This window comes from Puntigrus tetrazona, chromosome 16 (genome assembly GCF_018831695.1).
Source record: "Puntigrus tetrazona isolate hp1 chromosome 16, ASM1883169v1, whole genome shotgun sequence".
NCBI lineage: Eukaryota > Metazoa > Chordata > Actinopteri > Cypriniformes > Cyprinidae > Puntigrus > Puntigrus tetrazona.
Genome location: NC_056714.1, coordinates 12,215,165 through 12,236,276, shown reverse-complemented (window position 1 = coordinate 12,236,276; position 21,112 = coordinate 12,215,165). Strand labels below are relative to the sequence as shown.

The window sequence follows — 21,112 nt, the reverse complement described above, 5'->3', positions numbered from 1 at the left end:
ATATGTATATATATATATATATATATATATATATATATATATATATACTGTATATATAATATAAATATGTATTAGAATACATTTTTGGCTTTAAAATAAATAAATAATATATATAACTATTATTATTTTTTCATTAAATGTACATTTTTATAAAGAAATTTCTTCAATTACAATTGGAATAATTATCCAGTCAATTATACACAAAACTGTCTCTGTCATACATTCATAAATAACTTCTGGAGTTAAATTAAGACATAGATGGCAAAAAAACACAGATAATCTGTCATTTTCAAAACCCTAAATTAGTAACCTAATAAAATTATGTTATAGTTTACTTTTATCTGCAAATTCAGCTAACTTTAACCAACTGAAAATCAAAAATGTAAGATGTAGTGAATGCCAACCCACAAAAAAAACCTGCAACAGAAGTGAACTCTATTACATGAAAGCATATGCGAAACTTGAAAACATACAGGTAGGACTAAACAACCAAGCTCCAGAATCAACAGTAGTGCAAAGGATTAGAGCGGTAGCAAAGACTGCAAGTCCAGGAGAGCTGCTAATCTGAGCCCAGAGCTCCTGGATTAACCGTATAACTGACGGTTCCCCACCCAGCCACTGACCCTGTGACCCTGTGGTCATGGGGATGGAAAGCCAGGCCTGGACTTCCTCTTCCAACCACAGAATACAGCGCTGGCAAGCAAGCACAGATATGGGGACGGCCTAAAAATAAGAGCACACTGGGAACTAGCATCGCTCTCCAAATCCACACGCAAAATTTCATCCTCAATTTCAACTCAAGCTCGGGTTTTAGCGAATAAAAGGAAAGGAATAAGCTTTTCTCATTCGAAAAGATCCCTCTGTTTCAGCCGCCGCGGACACCCTGGGCTCCTCGGGTCATGGCAGATAAAATGTAAAACAACATCCCGCTAACTGCGTCGTAGCATATTAACCAAGCTGCTTTTATTAAATCCGTGAACTGTGAAACCTCGCAGCGGTCTGCGCGTTCCAGAAAGTCTAGTTCTACATCAAAAGGCGTAATTAAACGACATAACAATGGGCAGCGGCGAAATGAATCACTCGTTGACACGCTTCAGCCGCTTGATGTGTTAGCAATAAGCATTTCTGTGTTTGTTTCCATTATATAAATACGACAGTGTCTGTGGTTGCTTTCTAAATACGCGGCGCGCAATTAGCAGACATGTTAAAAAGGGTTTGCCGCATGTACGGCGACCGCAACGCCAATCGTTTGCGTTTCAAAGGCGTGCGAGGCCGGCGGGAAACGTGGAGCTTTTTTTTTTTTCTGCAGACGGTGCCGAAAAAAACACAGAGGGAAAAGTCACTGGGCTGCAAAAACCTCAACTCTGCATAACAATGTGTAAGGCTAATCCAGAATTCAGCCGCAAATGTGAAGGGCTAGCCTATATTTTACAGCATTTAGCATAACTTCTCATTACCGGACTCTGTAATTTTGGCAAAATTCATGCGCAAACAGAAAAGGCTTCCCGAAAAAAGTAACTCGGTGAAGGGCCGCATCCATCAAGAGTAAGAGTGAGAGACGAGTGTGTGTGTGTGTGAGAAAGAAAGAGAGAAAGATGAAGCAGAAAGCAGAAAAAGTGACTGTTCGCCGGATTAATGAAACATAAATATGCTTTAAGTGTCTATACTTTTCACTTTAATGTCAAACAATAACCATTAAAAATATTCTAAATCATTTTTTTAAATAAAAAAAAAAAATCTGCCAAGGATTCAATCAGTTGTTACGTCCCAAAAAACAATGCCTGGGTAGTTTTTTGGCTGTTGGTTAAAATAGGCTGTCTGGCCTAAGTGACATCAGCAGAACCCGAAAGTTGTTTCAGTTAAAGAGCAATTTACCACATTCTCATTAATTATGACAAATATATATACTTACACATCACATGCAGCACTAAATCATTCACAATTAGGACAAAAATGTGTTATATGCGAATAGGTTTTAGGATACAGTGTGTGTTCTACATCACTACATCAGTCTAGTTTTAATCTTTAAGACAAAACGGGACCAAAAGCAGCAGCTGGCAGAGATGATTTACAAAAGGAGAGCATAATCAATCCAGGAACAAGATAACTAAAGCATCTGAAAATACACTCTATCCAATAAGGTCCTAATCATATCGCTAGAATTTGGAAAAGGACCAAAAGTTACATTAAGCACACAACTTTTCTAATAACGTAAGACTTTACTATTACTTTTTTTTCCCCAATTTAACTGAATTCCTGAATAACAAAAATAATTATGCGACGTAAAACTAACCTATAGGCCTTCGGGGGGGTTACCTCGTGTCCTCTGAAGCAGATCGATGGGTTTTTGTAAAGGAAATATTTCTAGTTTTAAAATTAAACAACTAACTTTTCCGCGAAAAACACAGAGTTCTGTCTTTTTGGCTGAACAATGACTCGGCGTATCATACAACTTACATCACACGTCAAGTCAAAACCCGGCGCTTACATTATCATTTTAAAACTAGAAATATTTTTTTTAATATAATACTTAAACTTAACAACTGCCTTACTAACTATTAATAAGCATCAAAAAAAGGGAAAAATAATAGTTAATAGTGAATAAGTGTTCCCTATTTTAAAGTCCTACCAAGATTTTTACGAATTTCTGTTCTTGAAAAATCCTGAATTTATTTATTTATATTATATTTTTCAGAAAAGTTGTTTCCAACGTTGATGACAAATCAGCGCATTACAATTATTTCTGAAGGAACATGACTGGCCGTTGAAAATTCAGCATTGTGTAATAGAAATAAATAATATTTTCAAGCATGTTAAAACAGAAAAACGTTATTTTAAATAGCAATATTTCACAATATTACTGGGGTTATTTTCAGCATTTTTGGTCAAATAAATTCAGCCTTAAAGAGCATAAAAAAAAAAACCCAAAATCATAATAAAGCCAAAGTCTTGAATAGCAGTATACACTGACCCTCTGGTGTCTTACAGAAACGCTATTTGTTTTTCCCAGTTAAGAAATGACGGCTCACCCAAGTGACTCCAACTAATCAAAACCAACACCAGCGTCGCACCATATGGTTCATGTTTCTCAGCCAAGATCAATTCCGCTAACCCCTGCATCCTGGATAAACAATGTATAATGCTGCTAAAACATGTCTGTGTATCTTACGTATAAATATTAGAATTCCTCTTCATTTTATTCAAGTATGAACAGACAAATAGGTCCCAGGCATTTCGGGACCAAGTTCCAAACTCCTGATGGAATTGTTTGACAATATTAAAATACTCTACTAATGTACTTTTTGATTAATAACATAAAAGTTACGACATCCTTGTATGACACTCTGGACACATAATAAAGCATGTCACATCTGTTAGTCTTGCTGTAAATGAAAATAACAATCGAGACAAAGATGGACCGTGTTCGACTGAACGAATCCAACTGGCTCATTTGCAGGCTGATGTTAAATAACATGCCAACTCATCACATCCCCTTTCTTCTCCTTCTTTGTTTCAACGGTCACCATATACAGCTCTTTACTTCACAGACACTCCCATTATCTCTGCGGTTCCTCACTAACTGCTTCATTCTGAAAATTGGGAAAAAAAACAAAACAAACTGTTGGCTCAAAGAGATTCTGAATCGCATCTCACGTTGCTGAGCTGCCAGCAATGGATTGAACTGTGGAGAGGAAGTCGAAAGCTTTGCTGGGACCTCCTGATGCACTGGAGAAATGATGCCCTTGAGGATTCATCCCGAGCCGGATAAAAGCATGATAAAGGATTTATAATGGCGCTCACAAGTTCCAAGGGACGCTGTTTACTGGAAGAATCCTTCAGATCCGATGCCTTCAGAAGCGATCCAGATCTTACACGATGGGACATGTTTGCGTGAAAGTCATTTCAAAATACAGCCATCTACTTTGATTATGCGTGTTTCGATATGCAGTTCGGAGAAATAAACGAACGATAAATCAAGCAAACTTTACACGGAAGTGACTTTCATATCAAGCTATAACTTTCTGTTGGTCGATCCAGCAAAACTTCTTCAACCAAATTGACAAAATCTGACTGGAATACATCTTTTGTCCAAAGTCTTTCCTATTAAACCGAAAAGATATAATGCACCTTACATATTCCATACATAATTTATCTCAAACTCTGATGACTGACATATATGTCAAAGATGAGGCATTCCAAAACGTTCTTTTCTATACATAGAAAGTCATGGAAAATGTCAAAATATGGGTGAAATAAATAGCGTTCCATCATCATTCAGCGTTACTCTGGTTCAAGATTTTTTGGCTGCAGGAAATGACACTAAGTAGTAATAATACCACTTATTAAAATAATAATAAACGATTTTTACTTTGTATCATACTTTCAAGACTTTGTACCATTTTTGGCCTGCAGTGTTAACAGATGTGTCTCACAGAAATTATGTCATTAGGGTCATCGAGAGTATAAAGTAGTACCAAATTCTAATTCTAAACAAAAGTCAAATAGCTAATGAGCATCTGGATTTATTTATCCATCTGCTGAAAATGTTTCATCGCTCGCTGAAGTGATTTAAGGAACCGTCTTAATGATGGGGACCGAGTCGCAGAAATACTTCCATGCATGTTTGTTTTGGAATGGTCAGTATTTCAAATCACAGTAATGATCCGCTCCTAAGTTCCATCGTGAGTCACTTTAACTTCTAACTCGTAACACCGAGTTGACGTTCACCTGTTTGGAAACTAACTCTTGAGCGCGCAAGAGATCAGTGATGTTCCTGAACGAGCAACTCAGAATGAGCTATAGAGCGAACAGGGCGTTTTCGGCCCCCTTGGATGACCCTTCTACGTGGACGGTCATCACTGACGGTCCCAATGACAGCTGTAGAATCCCGAGTATGTGGACATAGCATGTTCAAGCATTCGGTCCACCCAAGTATGGCACTCAGCTGCTGAGCATTCCTCTGAGACCACAATAACAGCGCTCCTAAAACCTGCTTAAAGGATAACACTGTTTATGTGGTGGAAATGAAGCAAGTTTAAGACAACAATTATATCTTACACAGTTGGAGAAGAACCTCGGTTGTTTTGGGTCATGCCTGAGAGCTGGGTAATTTGGAGGTGAGGTTTATTACAGTCTTCAAGAAGAGACAGGATGTGAATATCTACGCTATCAACGCCGGTTACCTGTCAGTCCTATTATGATATCAGAAAACAGATTGCTTGTAAACGATGCCGTTACAATGCTTTTGCTATTGGCTGTATTTAAACGGAATTAGCTTTAGCTAACTATTTGAGTCTGAAAAGGTGTGCTTTAAAAGCACTGGCGATAGCAAACAACCTCCTTGTGTGCAAAGGGCAGTGCAGGGTTTGGTGCAGTGCAGCCCAAGACGCACTGAAATATCCTGACATCATATCACTTCTCTCTAACAGTGCACTGGCGCTGCATAGATGCTATGGCAAGCCAATTCAACACAAATTCTTTTACACTGTTACACCTTGAAATGCCATTATCTGCTTTTATTCCAAGTCAAAATTACTTCAAATCACCGAACCATCCTAAATACATTCATTCGTCGCCCAAAACCAATCGCAAGGGTGAAATCAAGCAAAAGTGGCTCTTTAAAGTAACAATGCAATTATCACTTTTTATAGCGTACTAGTTATTCCAAAAAGTGGCCGGTATATTTTTCAGGTTTGCTAGCGGTTATTCTTCAGTAGTCTAACCAGTCTATCTCAGTTAGTCACTATTATGTATTCTTTTGTGGCGGGTTACTATCCCGGTAGAAGTTTTTGGTCACCACTTGGTATTTTCTGCTCACTATAAAAATCAGCTATTCACTTCAGACTTCAACTACCAGTTTTCTTAGTAACCAGTAATAGTATTTTTAGTTCTAACTATTTAAAGAGCTGCATGCGTGCATTTCGAGTGCTCATTAAACAGATTACTTATATGTTGACACCAACAGACACTTTATCCATCCATTTCCGTTTAGGACTGTTGTAAACATTTTAATCAGAATAGCTACTTTACAGTTAAATTACACTAGCAGACGGCTATAGAACTTCTCTTGAAGATACACCAGTGTCTATTCGATTAGAAAACTGAAACCGGTAACTAATGAACCAGTATTAGTATCTAATGACACTGTAGTACACATATACATTTACTTATTACAGTAATTACAATAACTGTAATTACAATAACTGTATAATAACTTGCATTAACTCTAAACCTAAGCTTAACCAAAGTACCTGTTATTACAAGTACTTTCCTGGTCATTTAATAGTAAACAGTAAATAAGACCTAATGACATAAATATGAAGGCTAGTTCTGTTTTAGGAGTGAATTGTTTAAAAGGCTTGCCATATAACTGCATGATGCCCTCCAGAATTACTGCAATAACAAAACATTTGTGCCAGCGCACGAGATACAGAAGTAAACCCCTCTGATAAAGTCCCGTACAGAAAGCGGCTGCTTTAGGGGTGCACGTCGTACCTTGTGCGGGGCTTTCAGAAGTCTGTGAACTCCAGCGATCTGATTGATGAGCGGAATATCCTCTCTGAACGTGAAATGCGGGGGTCTGGTCGGCTCGGGGAAATTTGTGCTGTTAAATGGATCGGTATCATCTAAGAACTGCACCCTGCACGCAAACGTAGCCATGATACATCCATACACGTCGATTTGGGAGAAGTCGGTACAACGACAAAAAAAAAAAAAAAGTATAGACCGACTCAAAAATCCTTTAGGTCAGACGCGGTTGTAAAAGTGTCAAGAATCCAGGTACGCTCCGTCCCGCCGCGATGTCCTGTTTACTGTTCAGCGGCTTCTGCGTCTCTACAGCAGTTTCTCGCAAGAGGAGGGCCGGTAATATCCAAGGGCATGTCGGGCAGGCAAGGTGCTGAGGCAGACTGCTGCAGACGGGACGGGACATCTACAGTCTGTCTGATGACTGGCGATGCAGTACGTGAGCGGGATTGGGGGACTCCCTCCAGTCACAACAGTGAAGGGATGGGGACGAGAGCCGGAGCTCTGGCGACACCTAGCGGAGGCGTTTACGCCACAACTTCTTCGTGTATCATTTTTTCCGTTTTTTTTTAATATGAAGCCAATCACGGAAACAATACACTTAACTACACAAACTAAATGCAATGCTTCTAAACAACTGCGTGCCATTACATGACAATGCATTATAGCTTTTAAATGTTTTGATATTATTACAAAGACTTGTGCGATTGTTATTATTAATAATTTTGTTCCTGTTTTTATTCTGGAGTCCCTAAGTGGTATAAGCACTTATAGCAGGCTAGACCTAAACTGCTCAGTGGCAAAAAAAAAAAAAAAAAAAAAGTATCCGTTTCAGCGTGAGACGCAACTTTTAGGCTTCATCCCTGGTTGGAATACGCATTTTGCATCATATGTAAACATGTCTCTGCAAGATATTAATCTAATAAATATAACGTCGCTCCCAATAACGCTTATAACAGGCAGTGAGATTGTCTACACAGCGAGTACTATTTTCTTCCCGTATTTTATGAATTGACGTTCCCTGCGCTCCGGTACTGCCGTCTTCCGTCTGCTACTGACGTAAATCCACCTGGGAGGAGTGACATTCGCGCACGTGGCCTGAACAACAATCGGATCCGATCTATATACATCTTGCGTGTGTCTCAAACCACCCGCTCATCAGTTTTAGACAAAGTGGTTCCTGTGTTACCACCAGCTATCGCTAGGGAGCAGTTGAGACGAACAGATATATTGAAAACAGATAAAGTGACAGAATAATATAACTCTCAATGTAACACTCAAAAGTCGTAGTGCACGTGTCTTATCTAAATTAAAACTGCAATATAAGACTAGTTAATCAACAAATTGTTTCCATATCTTACAAGTGTATTTTAACACACCTACACGTAATTAATATTATTATATAGCCTGCATAATATGCTGAAATTGTGTGTGTAAAAAGTGACAGATTTTAAATTAAATATACATTTACAACACAATTCAGCATGAAGACAAATCCTTTTAAAACCCTTTTTCAGGATGTGGTATTTTTTAAAAAAATTTGTAAAATCCAAATAAAATAAGATTCACAGATTATTACATTTTTCATAGGCTACCTGACTCCTTAGGGAGGGTTTGAGGGAGTCAGTAAGGACTTACATTAAGTATCAATATTACTGACTCATAATTGCATTTCTGTTCATCGAATGCTTGCCAGACATGTTTCGTTTCAGCTGTTTTATTTTTATATTAAAGCAAAACACATTAACATTTTAAAAAAATGTGCTAGAAATAAAAGCAGCTGAGAGTGAGAGGATGTTTCTTTATATATGTTATTGTTAATTCCATAATCTTTTAATAATCTTAGTCTTTTTTCTTGCCACTTTTTCTAATTGCTAACTTATGTACGGCAGATAATGCTTAATCTTTACTCAAACAATGTCTTTAGCAAATATTTGATAAAAATAACCCCTTTGCTCTAAGCGGTTTTGCACAAGGTTCGGTAAAATTTCCATGTCTTCAACTACGTGAACACAGTCCTTTTAAAAATAACCCTAAAATACAGCGCAATTCAAAAAAGAAAGGTAAAACATCTGAAAAAATATACATGGAAAATCAAATTCATATTAACACAGTACTTTGGACCCCATTTTACAGGCTTCCTTTGAATCTATTTTTACTTAGAGCCTATTAAACACAGTTTTTTTTATTTGTCCTTCACTCTTTATCTTTGCGGTAAAACAGAATGGAATCATGAAGCGTGTGTGTTTTTCCTTCGACCTCTGACGCAAATCAGTAAAAACATTTTGCCATTTCTATTTTTTTTTTATCAAACTCACCGCAAACTTGTCATCCCTCCTTTATTTCTACGTAGCCTACCTGAACGAGAAAAACGTGATTTGAAAGTTGCACAAATTGCACAAATTTTGATCAAATAACCGGTTTTCACGCATGAATCACAGGAAGTGGTCACTAAAACATCCCTTATCAAGTGAACTCCTCAGTGAAAACCATATTATGCTGCGCGCTGAATAAATATATTATCTGACATGTGACTTTTCTCTACTCTTTCTCTGCTGGTGGGACTGTTAAGGATCTTTGACTCACCTCCGAAGTGCCGTAAAGATTATTATCTTTAGTTATTAACCACAAGAATGGGTACGCAGAGACATGTACATGCAATCAGATTCTCAATCTCTGATAAGACATTAATTATTGCCGTGCGCAGAGTCGTTTTTTTTTCGCATTCAGCTGACGGGACATCTTCAAGACGCTCGGTGACTCACCGGCCCTCGGTGGGACGATGCCAAAGTTCACTACATATGCTCGCTGCGTCCACTCACAGACAGCCCTTATCTCCCACGGCTCCCTGCTGTCGACAGCATCAGAGATACCCCCCACACAGATACCCACCGCAAGAGAGCCCGGGAGATCATGAAGCTGAAGCTGCCCAACCCAGGCCTGGAGGACAGGATCCTGAACCACGATGAGCTGGAACGGCTGGAGGTGGAGGAGGCCGGAGATAGACCCAAGTGGGACAACAAGGCCCAGTACATGCTGACCTGCGTGGGATTCTGTGTGGGTTTGGGAAACGTCTGGCGCTTCCCCTACCTGTGCCAGAGCCATGGAGGAGGTGAGTGCTTGTGAGGGGCTCCGCTGCGGTTGAGAGGCATTCGTTACTCTCGTGTTTAGATACGCACTCTGAAAACATCGGTGAAAATAGGGCGCAATATAGATTCTTATACAGGTGTTTTAACTCATTTTTAAATATTATACTGCATTCTGACACACTGCATGCGTTTTATAATTGACATATTAACATATAATTAATGGATAATATCCTGCCTGCATTTATTTCTGACAGTGTACATGAAGTGCACTGCAATATTCAGCTTTTTATTTACAACTTCAAATAATAAAAAATTGTAATATTGTAATAATTGTAATATTTGTAGCAATAGCCGACAATACACTGTATGGGTCATATTGAGCATTTTCTCATTTTATGTCATTAATCATTAGGATATTAAGTAAAGATATATTAAGTAAAGATCGTATTCCATGAAGATATTTTGTACATTTTCTACTGCAAACATATCAAAACTTTATTTTTTATTAGTAATATGCTTTGTTAAAGACGTGTGAACAACTTTAAAGGTGATTATATACTTATGTATGCAATAATCTTTATTTTATTTTACCCGTTTGGATTATCTAGCTCAGCATATCAGGGAACATTATTAGATGTTTAACATTCATTATCATCATCTCAAAATCTGAGCAACATTTCCAATAATACAATAACACAGCCTACCAATATTATCAATAATACTATAAATAATCATATAATTATTAAACATTATTATAATATGTGTATTTTTGGGGCGGGGGGGTGCAGCAAGGTATTTATTTTATTGTAATGGTGAATTCATCTTCGCTGTTCAAATGTTTTTTTAATGCAAATTCTATTATTTCAACTTTAAAAGTCTTGATCATTAAGAAATTCCAAAATAATATATAAATAAAAATAAAATAAATGATAAATAAAATATCAAATAATATATTTGATTCAAAAATATATGTGTTTAACAGAACATTAACACAATATTAATTATTTGAAAATTAATTTGTTTAAAAAAAACAATTAATTACAAAAACTCAGTACTTTTATTATGTAACGAACTAAACTAATGAGAATAAGAAAATAGTTTGTTTTTTTCTTTCAAGCTAAATATATAATACAATTATTTATATCATTCACAAATTTATATTCAAATAATGATATTAATTACATTAAAATATTATATTAGTTACTTCAATAATGCAGTTATTCATAACAGCAACAAAATTACACCTTGTAAAATTTTACAGTACTAGAGCTTTCAAAATACAAAAATGAATCTATTATGATTAAACAGTAGTAAGAATAACTAAATACGGTTATAAACTTTGATTACTCTGGTATAAATTTGTGTAAGGGATTTTCTTTTATGAGACGCAATCGAAAATCTTTGGCTTTTGAAGCCTCATATTAATTTTCACAGGTTTCCGGTAAGTGCAATAAATGCATGTAACTTTTTTACCAGACCTCAGCTCAAGGTTAACTAGACAGTGTGGAAAGATCACTTCAAGTGGGAACTCTTCAAGGGTCACGGCGTCCCAGCCAACCATTAACTCCGCTGCTGCTAAAATGGCTGACAATGGCAGAAAGGACTTTGCTCCTTTTAACTTAATTTGAGAGTAACTGTATTTTGCTAATGTATCCTACTATTTTATACAGTCTATTAAAGGCACAGTTTGCCCCAAAAATTCCGCCAACATTTACTCACCCTCGAGTCGTTCCTAACCTGCATGATGTTCCACATAAAAGAAGATACTTTGAAGAATGTGCAGTTGTAGTTGCGTTTGTTTCGATTATAGACGTATTACGTGCTAATAATCATCTTTCTTTTCTTTCAGGGGCATTCATGATCCCCTTCCTAATCCTACTGGTCTTTGAGGGAATCCCTCTTCTCCATCTGGAGTTTGCCATCGGTCAGCGGCTAAGGAAAGGAAGCGTTGGGGTCTGGAGAACTATTAACCCCTACATGCTCGGAGTCGGTGGGCAACATTTTAATCATTATATTATTAAGTATAGAACAAATTATAGAAATTGTAGGCAAGTAGACTGAATTATAATTTAATTTAATTTAATTTAAAATAATATTATTATAATTTTTTATATATTTCCAATTATTTCTATTCAAGACATTTTTCATTTTAACTAAACATTGTAATAAATAAATCCATTTATCTAAGCAGGTCTTTCCTGTTCTGTTTCAGGCATTGCATCGATGTGTGTGTCCTTTCTGGTCAGTCTGTATTATAACACCATCATAGCCTGGGTCATGTGGTACTTCTTCAACTCCTTCCAGGAGCCCCTGCCTTGGAGCCAGTGTCCCGTCAATGCCAACAGGACAGGTGCGGCAATATGTGAGGAGGAACTCGGTTCTGAACGTGTTTTTTAAAAATGCCTCCATTGACATTTTGTTGATTATCGTCAGGACTGGTTTCGGAGTGCGAGGGGAGCTCGCCTGTGGATTATTTCTGGTATCGTGAGACTCTGAACACCTCGGCGGCTATAGATGAGACCGGAGGTCTGCAGTGGTGGATGATCCTCTGTCTGATCTCGGCCTGGGGGGTGCTGTACGTCTGCTGCATCCGAGGAATAGAGACCACCGGAAAGGTAGAGCTCGCGTAAAAACAGCACTGATGGAAGAATGTGAAGCAGATTTACTATATATTCATGAATGATGTCATTTTGTTAATTTGCTGAACCAGATTTCCAAATGTGAGGGAACCGCAGGGGTTCGTGTAAAATCAAAATAAGCCCACCCTCACAGAACCACAGAGAATATATTATATATAGATATTCAAAACTATTGCATATGTTTTTTTCAGATATATGTATGAATTTAAATATTAATTTTAGAATTGAATACAAAGTTACGTACATTACTGTTTGTAAGGAAATGTATTGACACAATTAATAATTAATTAATTAACAATTAATTTTTTAACACATTAATAGCATATATCCATAATATTATATTGAAAAAATATAGAAAATATACAGAATAATATAAGTAATTGCTGTGTGTCTGTGTACAATTTTATATATAGAATAGCAATATATTTCTATATTTATTTTATAGTTAGAGTAATAAAATAACAGCAATAATTGTAGCCCTATGTATGTAGATTTCTATAAAAAGTTATTTTGATTTTAATTATTTTTAAAAAATTATGTTTTTATTTATGTTCTCGTACTTTTAATGTGTTTTATTGTAATAGTTACCTGTATTTTTTTACCTATTCAAAATATCTCAACTGCATTTTGATCGAGATGAACTTGAGCGCACAATGAAAAAACATGATTTTGTTTTTTTGCAAATTAACTCTTCAAATGTACGTATAATCATTTATATAATTTCTATAACACTTTTATCATTTTAAAAACAATGAAAGTCTTCAAAATATTTTTCATAATTTAACGTGAATGTGACATCAAATTGAAAAATGAACTTAAAACCAATCAAAAAAGGAGTATTTAAAGTAAATATTTCACATCTAAGAGGGTTTGTTTAACTGGCAAAAATGCCGGGAAGCCCTTTGCTAATCTACAGTCATTAATTTCTCAAGTAAAACAGCTTTACCGGTAAAAAGGAGCTCAATGCGGTTGTCAAAGGTTATAGATTTTTATATCATGAGAATGCTATAAATGAATGTTGAACTAAAGAATAAAGATCACAGTGATGTACTGTAAGGACACATGCTTGTAAAATCTGCAGCACAGAACAGCTTTACAGCTTTACAGCTCTCGTGAACAATTAAGCAGACAGTTTTGCTTTAACTGTTGCAATAAAAAGGATTATAATTCCAGAATGTCAAAGTGTTTATCACTAAATCAAGAGCCACAAAACATAAAGTTTGAACTCGCTGTACCATCCCTGAAGTATCTGTCATCAGATATGATATTAACACTCACAATAAGGCCGATTTTCTCTTTAAAGGCTGTTTATGTGACCTCTACGTTGCCGTATCTAGTTCTCACGATCTTCCTGATCAGAGGACTGACTCTGAAAGGATCCGTGGATGGCATTAAGTTCCTCTTCACTCCGGATGTGAGTTATTATTATTATTATTATTATATCGCAGGTTTGTTTGCTTGACGTGTATGTGCGTGCTGTGTATATTTATGGTGTATATTTAAAGCTAACGTTTGGCGCTCCGGCGGTTGATAAACGGAACTGCGTGCGTCTTGCGGAAGAACTTTGTAGCCGGAGCTACTTTTCTCTGTTTACGTCTGTGGCGAATCACCCAGGTGCCGGGCTACTCCGCAGCGGTACCGACCCGAACCGGTCTAAATAGTCCGAACAAAAACGCTTGTTATAGGTGTACTGTAGTGATTCGGGACGAGCCAAAAACACGAGTTTGGAAAATGGATCCATTCTGCACGTTTTAAACACACAAAAGATATGGACCGCAGCTTTAAATACACACAAACGTGCATGTGTACACATGTATCTATATATAATATTAATTATATAAATATGATATACTGCATTGGTGTGCATTTCTAGGCTATACATATTAAATATATACACATGCAGTTATGTTGGATGTGATTAATCGTTTGACAGCACTAGTCCTATTACAACCAGTGCTCTCATAAACGTCAAAATTGTGTGTTTTGCAGATAAACGAGTTAGCAAACCCAGCCACGTGGTTAGATGCAGGTGCACAAGTGTTTTATTCATTTTCGCTGGCTTTTGGAGGTCTCATCTCTTTCTCCAGCTACAACTCTGTGCAGTAAGTTTATGTTAAAATCCCACCCAGTGTTTACTGCAGACACCTCAGTGATTGAGTATTCTTTCATTCTTTCCGACAGCAATAACTGTGAGCAGGATGCAGTAATCATCTCTGTCATTAACGCCTTTACCTCGATCTACGCTGCCACTGTCATCTACAGCATCATTGGTTTCAGAGCTACAGAGAGATTTGATGACTGTCTGAGCGGGTGAGTGTCACAATAATATCCTCTGACCTTCTGTTTTGGGGGAAAAAAGTGATTCATGATAAGCATGCTTATAGTCGCACGGATAAGCATGAAGAGATTCACTTGAGTGACTCAGTAGTTGATACATTTTTGTTTATCAAAAGACCAACTAATACTATATGTACCACATTTAAAGCAAAGGTTATCTATAAACCACACTTTTACAGTATTTGTTATTCTTGATTAATGTTCTTAATGTTAAATTCATGTTTTCTACCTAAACTAATATTTTATATTTAATACGGAACATTTATATATTTTAATATGAACATAAATATTCAATATTGATAAAAGTTACTGTTTTATGATAGGCTACCAAATGCATGAGCTATTCTTAGAATGTGACGATAGCGTTATAAAACACATTTAGACTCCATTCTGAGGCATTTATTTTATCTTCGTCCTGCAGGAATATCTTGACTCTTCTGAACACATTTGATCTGCCGGAAGCAAACATCACGCAGAGCAACTATCAAGAAGTTCTCCAAAGCCTTAACAGTACAAGCCCTGATATAATCAGCAACCTCAATCTTAAGACCTGTGATCTAAACAACTTCCTCAGTGAGGTACAGTATATGAACTGGTGAAGTTCTTCCAAGACCATACTGGTGTAAATGTTGCTACTTTTTTTTACTTTTTACTCTGCTTTTTTTAGACTGACTGGCTAGATAGATAGATAGATAGATAGATAGATAGATAGATAGATAGATAGATAGATAGATAGATAGATAGATAGATAGATAGATAGATAGATAGATAGATAGATAGATAGATAAATAGATAGATAGATTTTTCAGAGACTATGAATGATAACGCAAAAACATTTCTTTCACTCCTGGTTTGTGTCTGGCTTAAGCCATTTATTATCAATCAACTCTCTTTTTAAATCATAATGTCAACAGAAACTACCCAAATGACCCTGATCAAAAGTTTACACACCCCAGTTCTTAATACTTAACACTGTGTATTGTCTTTCTAACATCAATGGCAGCTTGAAGTATACCGTGGTAGATGTGGATGAGGCTCTCATCTTCTCAGATGGTAAAGTTGCCCATTCTTCTTGGCAAAAAGTTCCTGTGAATTCTTGTGCCGTGTTGCATAAACTGCACGTTTGAGATCTCCCCAGAGTGGCCGAGTTCAATTTTGGTCTCATCACTCCAAATGCCAGAAGGTTTGAGGCTTCTCTCTGTGCTGTTTAGAGTATTGTTAGCGGAATACTTTGTGGCATTTGAGTAGTTATGTCTTTCTTCTGGCGACTCGACCGTGCAGTCCATCTTTCTTCAAGTGCCTCATTATTGTGCGCCTTGAAACAGCCACAGGTGTATTTCACCTGAAGTTATTTGTGGGTTTTTCTTTGCATCCTAAACGATTTTCTTGGCAGTTGTGGCTGAAATTTTAGTTGGTTTACTTGCCAGTGATTTGTTTTCAACAGAACCCCATCATTTTCACTTCTTAATTAGAGATTGAACACTGCTGATTGGCATTCTCAATTCCTTGGATATCTTTTTATATCTCTGTCCTGTTTTATACAGTTCAACTACCTCTTCACACAGATCCTTTGACAATGTTTTTGCTTTCCCCATAACTCAGAATCCAGTCAATGCAGCACTGGATGAAAGAAGGGTCTGTCAGTAGTCTAGAAACTCAATGACCTTTTACACACACACACTTTTAACAAGCAAACAGATCACAGGTAAGGATTACTTTTAATAGCCATTCAAAACTGTTTGAGTAAACACAGTTATAAACAATAAATGGCTTCAGCCAAACCACGAGTGAAAGAAAAGTTTTTGTGTTATCATTCATTTTTTCAGAAAATCATAATCAGAAATCAGAAATTCATATACACACATTATTATTTACAAATAAAATCACTAGTTTAAAGCATTTTATGAGAGGATCTGCAATATAAGATGAGTATTATTACTATTGCTATTATTATTACCATAATTATCATATTATTATAATCACTATCAAGAACTAAAGTTACAGCATTCCTTTAGTTAAAGTTTAGGCATATACTCAGTAATACTTTTAGTTAAGACAAAAAAATAGTTATATTGTGAAATATTAATACAATTTAATATTACTGTTTTATATGAATATATTTTAAAATGTCATATATTCCTTTTCAGCAGTCCCTTTCATTATTCCAGTCTTCAGTGTTGATTTGCTCCTTATTTTTTTTTTGTGGAAACCATGTGCTGATGAAATAACAGTTTATTTTTCTTTTTTAATTGAATTTTATTTATTTATTTTTTCCCTACGAGTGTAATAAAAACAACATATGCTGGTTAGTTAGCAACGGCAGCTGATTAGCTGGTTTAAGCTGGTCCTTAAACGGTCATGACTTGGTTTAAGCTAGGACCAGTTTAACCAGCTTTCATGCTCAATGCTTTAATCAGTTGAACGTATCGTTGTTAAAAATCTATTTCTTTCTTTTTAAAAAATACAAATCCCAAATATTTTAATACAGCATTAGGAAATAATGGAGTAATTTCCCACTTTGACAGGGTGTAGAAGGGACGGGTCTGGCCTTCATTGTGTTCACCGAGGCAATCACCAAGATGCCACTGTCTCCGCTCTGGTCCGTCCTGTTCTTCATCATGCTCTTCTGCCTCGGCCTGTCCTCCATGTTTGGCAACATTGAGGGTGTTCTGGTTCCCCTGCAGGACCTGAAGGTCTTTCCCAGAAGCTGGCCCAAAGAGGTCATTTCAGGTATATAAAGTAGACTCACCATCATAATAACATTAAGAATTCATTGCAGATTTTGCATACCTCCATCCAAGTGATGATATTGTTCCAGAAGCAGTTTAATTGGTCTCTCCACTGTCCCCAACAGGGGTAACGTGCTTGGTGTGCTGCCTGGTTGGGCTGATATTTGTGCAGGGCTCGGGGAACTATTGGCTAGCTCTGTTTGACAGCTTTGCCGGATCGATTCCTCTTCTCATCATTGCTTTCTCTGAGATGATTGGAGTTGTGTATGTCTATGGGATAGACAGGTAGGTTGGAGCACAAGTTCAGCAGTATTTAAATAGTTTTGATTGGAACAGTTTACCTAGAAAAAAAATCAGCTGAAAATGTACTCAATTCACGCCATCCAAGATGTAGATGAATTTGTTTCTTCATCAAAACAGTAGCGAATGGGTGCCGTCAGTCCAAATATCTGATAAAAGCCTCATAATGGGAGATTTTACTTCACATTAATGAATGGACTAGAGTCATGTGGATCACTTGTGGATTATTGTGATGTTTTTAGCAGCTGATGAGACTCTTATTCTATAATATGTATTAGCCTTCTTCAAGAAACGGCTAAAAACGCATCTATCTTTACTTGACCCTGCAATACTTACACTCTCTATTCTATTTCTATTCTCTCTACTCTCACTCTTTACAATACCACTTCAACCCTCGCACTCTTTACAACGCTTGCTTTCTTTTTATTAGAGCCTTCAACACCAGTATTCTCTGTTCTTTTTCTTGTTTTCTTTTTATTTAAAAATGATTCTCTAACAATAACATTGTCAATTCTTTTCAAGGCTTTTCCTTTTTTTGTAAAAAGAGAGAGATCCTATGAGAGACTATGTTCTCTGTTGTTTTTCTATCTACTCGTTTTGCGTTAATTTATTAAAAAACCTTGCTGCATGCACTGCTTTAGGCGAACTGAGACTTTTAAAACTTGCTCTTTTGTTGGTTTTAATTGTTTCTATAAAAGCGTCTGCTAAACGCACGAATAAAATGTAAATGTAAATGTTATTCTGACGGCACCTATTCACTGCAGAGGGTCCATTAGTGAACAAGTGATGTAATGCTCAGCTTTTCGAAATCTGTTTATTTTCAACAGATTTTGATTTTGGGGTCAACACTTACAGAACAAGATGATTAGAATTGGTTATAGGACATCTTAATACTGCCCTTAGTACAGTTAATAAGCGCATATCAGCAGTTCACGGATGTTTTCACAGTGACCAGACAATGCATTTATGACTTTATTGTTTAGATAAAGCTCACTGAAATCAGCCATAAATGATGCTATCTTCTGTTTATGAACAGGTTCAATGAAGACCTGGTATTTATGATTGGACATAAGCCTAACATTTTCTGGCAAGCCACATGGAGATTTATTAGTCCCCTCATCATGTTAGCCATCTTCATCTTCTACTTCTCCACCATCGTCACCAAAGAAATCTTCTACAGTGCTTGGGACCCTGAATCGGTGATTTACTAATTTACCATGGACTGATTTTTCTTTGTAATAGTAATAATAAAAGTAATTTGTAAAGCATTCATTTGGAATTAATGATATGATCTTTTTCAACTGTAGGAAAACTTTCCAACCCTAGAGAAGAAGCCATATCCATCGTGGATCTATGTCATAATCTTTCTCCTGGCTGGGATCCCTAGTTTGGCCGTTCCCGGCACTGCTGTTTTCAGAGCCATACGAGAACACTGCTGCAGGAAACATCCCAGTGCCCAGGTTCAAGAGACTGATTCCGTATCGTATAAAGTTCATATACAGGATGAAGAGCTGAAGCCAGAAATGTCAGAGAAATCTGACCAAAAGTTCCACACGTGAGATCCAGTTCATAGTTTTGTATTTGAAGTTTTAAAAAATGCCTTTTCCAGAAGTGCTGGAATTTAACTACTGGATTTTTGCCATTGTGCCTCAAAAATATTTTGTACAAATATTTGTCCAAAATTTAGTGGTTCCAGCTTTTGTGTTTCAAATTTCCATAACAAAGTAATTTTTACTAAAAGTGTATGGTTAAAGTAAAATATCAATTAAGGCTCATCACTATATATATATATATATATATATATATATATATATATATATATATATATTCATAAATTAAGATGTATTTATTTTTTCCAATAAATAATGCCAAATGTTTCAGTGATTTTAAGATAAATATGTTTCTAAGTGAAATAAATATTTATCCGTAATAAAAATAAAAGTGTACTAGTCTCATTTTTTAATTTTCTTAATGTTGCACTGATTATTATTCATACTTTTTGGAATCAGTCATCAGGACAGTACTGTACATTTCTTTTCATTGATATTAAATGCAACCCTGATAACATGAGGCTCTGAGACACCAGGCATATATCGCATCTTGTGTATTCATATACTGAGGAACTGTTTTCATATCAATAGGTGATCTTTCGCCAGTTATAACGCAAAAACAGGACCAATTTTAATAGAAAATAAATATAACAGATAAATAATAAAAGAGTTATCCATTTAAAAGACTCTCCTCCTTTTAAAAAAAAAAATTGGAAAATTAAAATGTGCTGTAAGATGCAGCATTTATAATAAATGCGATATCAAAATGTGTTTATTAAAAGTGTCGTGTTTTAATGTTTTTACAGTAAAGCAAATCTGTTTATAGCGGTCAAGATGATAAACATGTAGCAGCCTTTTAATAATATGAAGATAAGTTACCCTTTTGTAATTTGAGATGAATTATGTTCTAACGATAGTGGTAGACTATACCATACAAAACAACAATACAAGAAAAATTTGTAGATCAAAATTAATAGATACATATAGCAGCGTAATACATAAAGTACGCCGGTTCAGGACTTTTAATTTTAAAATTAAGTTTTATTTTCTGAACCGTGCTGAAATAAACACCATTCATTCTAAGTTATTATATATAAGTCCATCTAAAGGGTCTAAGGTTCCGCATGCAAGTATTGTCCGTAATATGATCTTTTACGTCATTGTTTAAACAGCACTTTGCGAAGGACGGCCTTAAAACGTGTTTTGACCGATTATCCATTCATTGCAATCATATCAGGCCGCGGCAATAAAAACGAACGTATCTAAAATGCAAACATCAATGCCGATTGCGAGCTGAATGAGTATGTCGAGTGTATGAGTGCGTGAGATTTGAGTGACAGGGTGGTCTTTTTTTTTTGTGGAGCGGGGGGTGAGCGGTGACATTGTCCCCCCTCGCTGTCACGTGCTGTGGAATATGCTGGCTGCCTTTGTCAGCCCGTGACTCGTTCTGCTTTTCTGGCAGTTTCATACAATGGTGCCCTCATGCACTATGATGTTATCAAGCCCCTCACAGTACGACTGCTGGAATTCAGGCCTGCGTTCGAGCATCCTTACCTGGGACACATGGATAGCGCAACCTTGAGACACAGCAAGCGCTCATAGCAAAGGAGGGCTCAAAGGAGGAGTCAAGTATCAGGTCTTACTTGTTTTTCTTTTTCTTTTTTGGCTTTAGCGTTTTAACGGTATGCGTACAGCGAGAGTCCGAACGGCTGAGGTCACACGCTGAAGGTCCGGGGAGCGCGTTTTTTTGGTTTGAAAAACGAAAGCTAAAAAAATGTTATGACGCTAAATGATGAAGAAATCTTTCACATGTCGTATAATTTCTTATAGGGTCGATCAAAATTGTAAAATCGATTGGGTGACGGTTAGACGTTCTTGCATCTGTTGAAGCTCAAGATGCTCTCTGGGTCATTTTTTAAAATCATTTTCAGCGGGTTTCACGC

The 21,112-nt window shown here is 36.5% G+C and overlaps 2 protein-coding genes across 2 annotated transcripts in view; one reads left to right on the top strand and one right to left on the bottom strand.

The window, feature by feature from the left end:
* The window catches only part of fhod3b (formin homology 2 domain containing 3b), a 136,762-nt gene extending 129,708 nt beyond the window's left edge, over window positions 1-7,054 (bottom strand). Inside the window, 1 exon segment of the mRNA XM_043260340.1 lies at window positions 6,496-7,054. Within this exon segment, the coding sequence (XP_043116275.1) occupies window positions 6,496-6,660 (165 nt within the window). The 5' untranslated portion in view covers window positions 6,661-7,054.
* Window positions 7,055-9,327: 2,273 nt separating this feature from the next.
* slc6a19b (solute carrier family 6 member 19b) lies at window positions 9,328-19,421 on the top strand. The gene is made up of 12 exons (XM_043260341.1): window positions 9,328-9,637; window positions 11,464-11,604; window positions 11,827-11,964; window positions 12,048-12,229; window positions 13,557-13,667; window positions 14,243-14,355; window positions 14,435-14,563; window positions 15,012-15,168; window positions 17,116-17,320; window positions 17,445-17,604; window positions 18,656-18,818; window positions 18,927-19,421. The coding sequence occupies exons 1-12, from the start codon at window positions 9,439-9,441 to the stop codon at window positions 19,176-19,178; spliced, it is 1,950 nt and encodes a 649-aa protein (XP_043116276.1). The 5' UTR covers window positions 9,328-9,438; the 3' UTR covers window positions 19,179-19,421.
* Window positions 19,422-21,112: the final 1,691 nt, after the last annotated feature.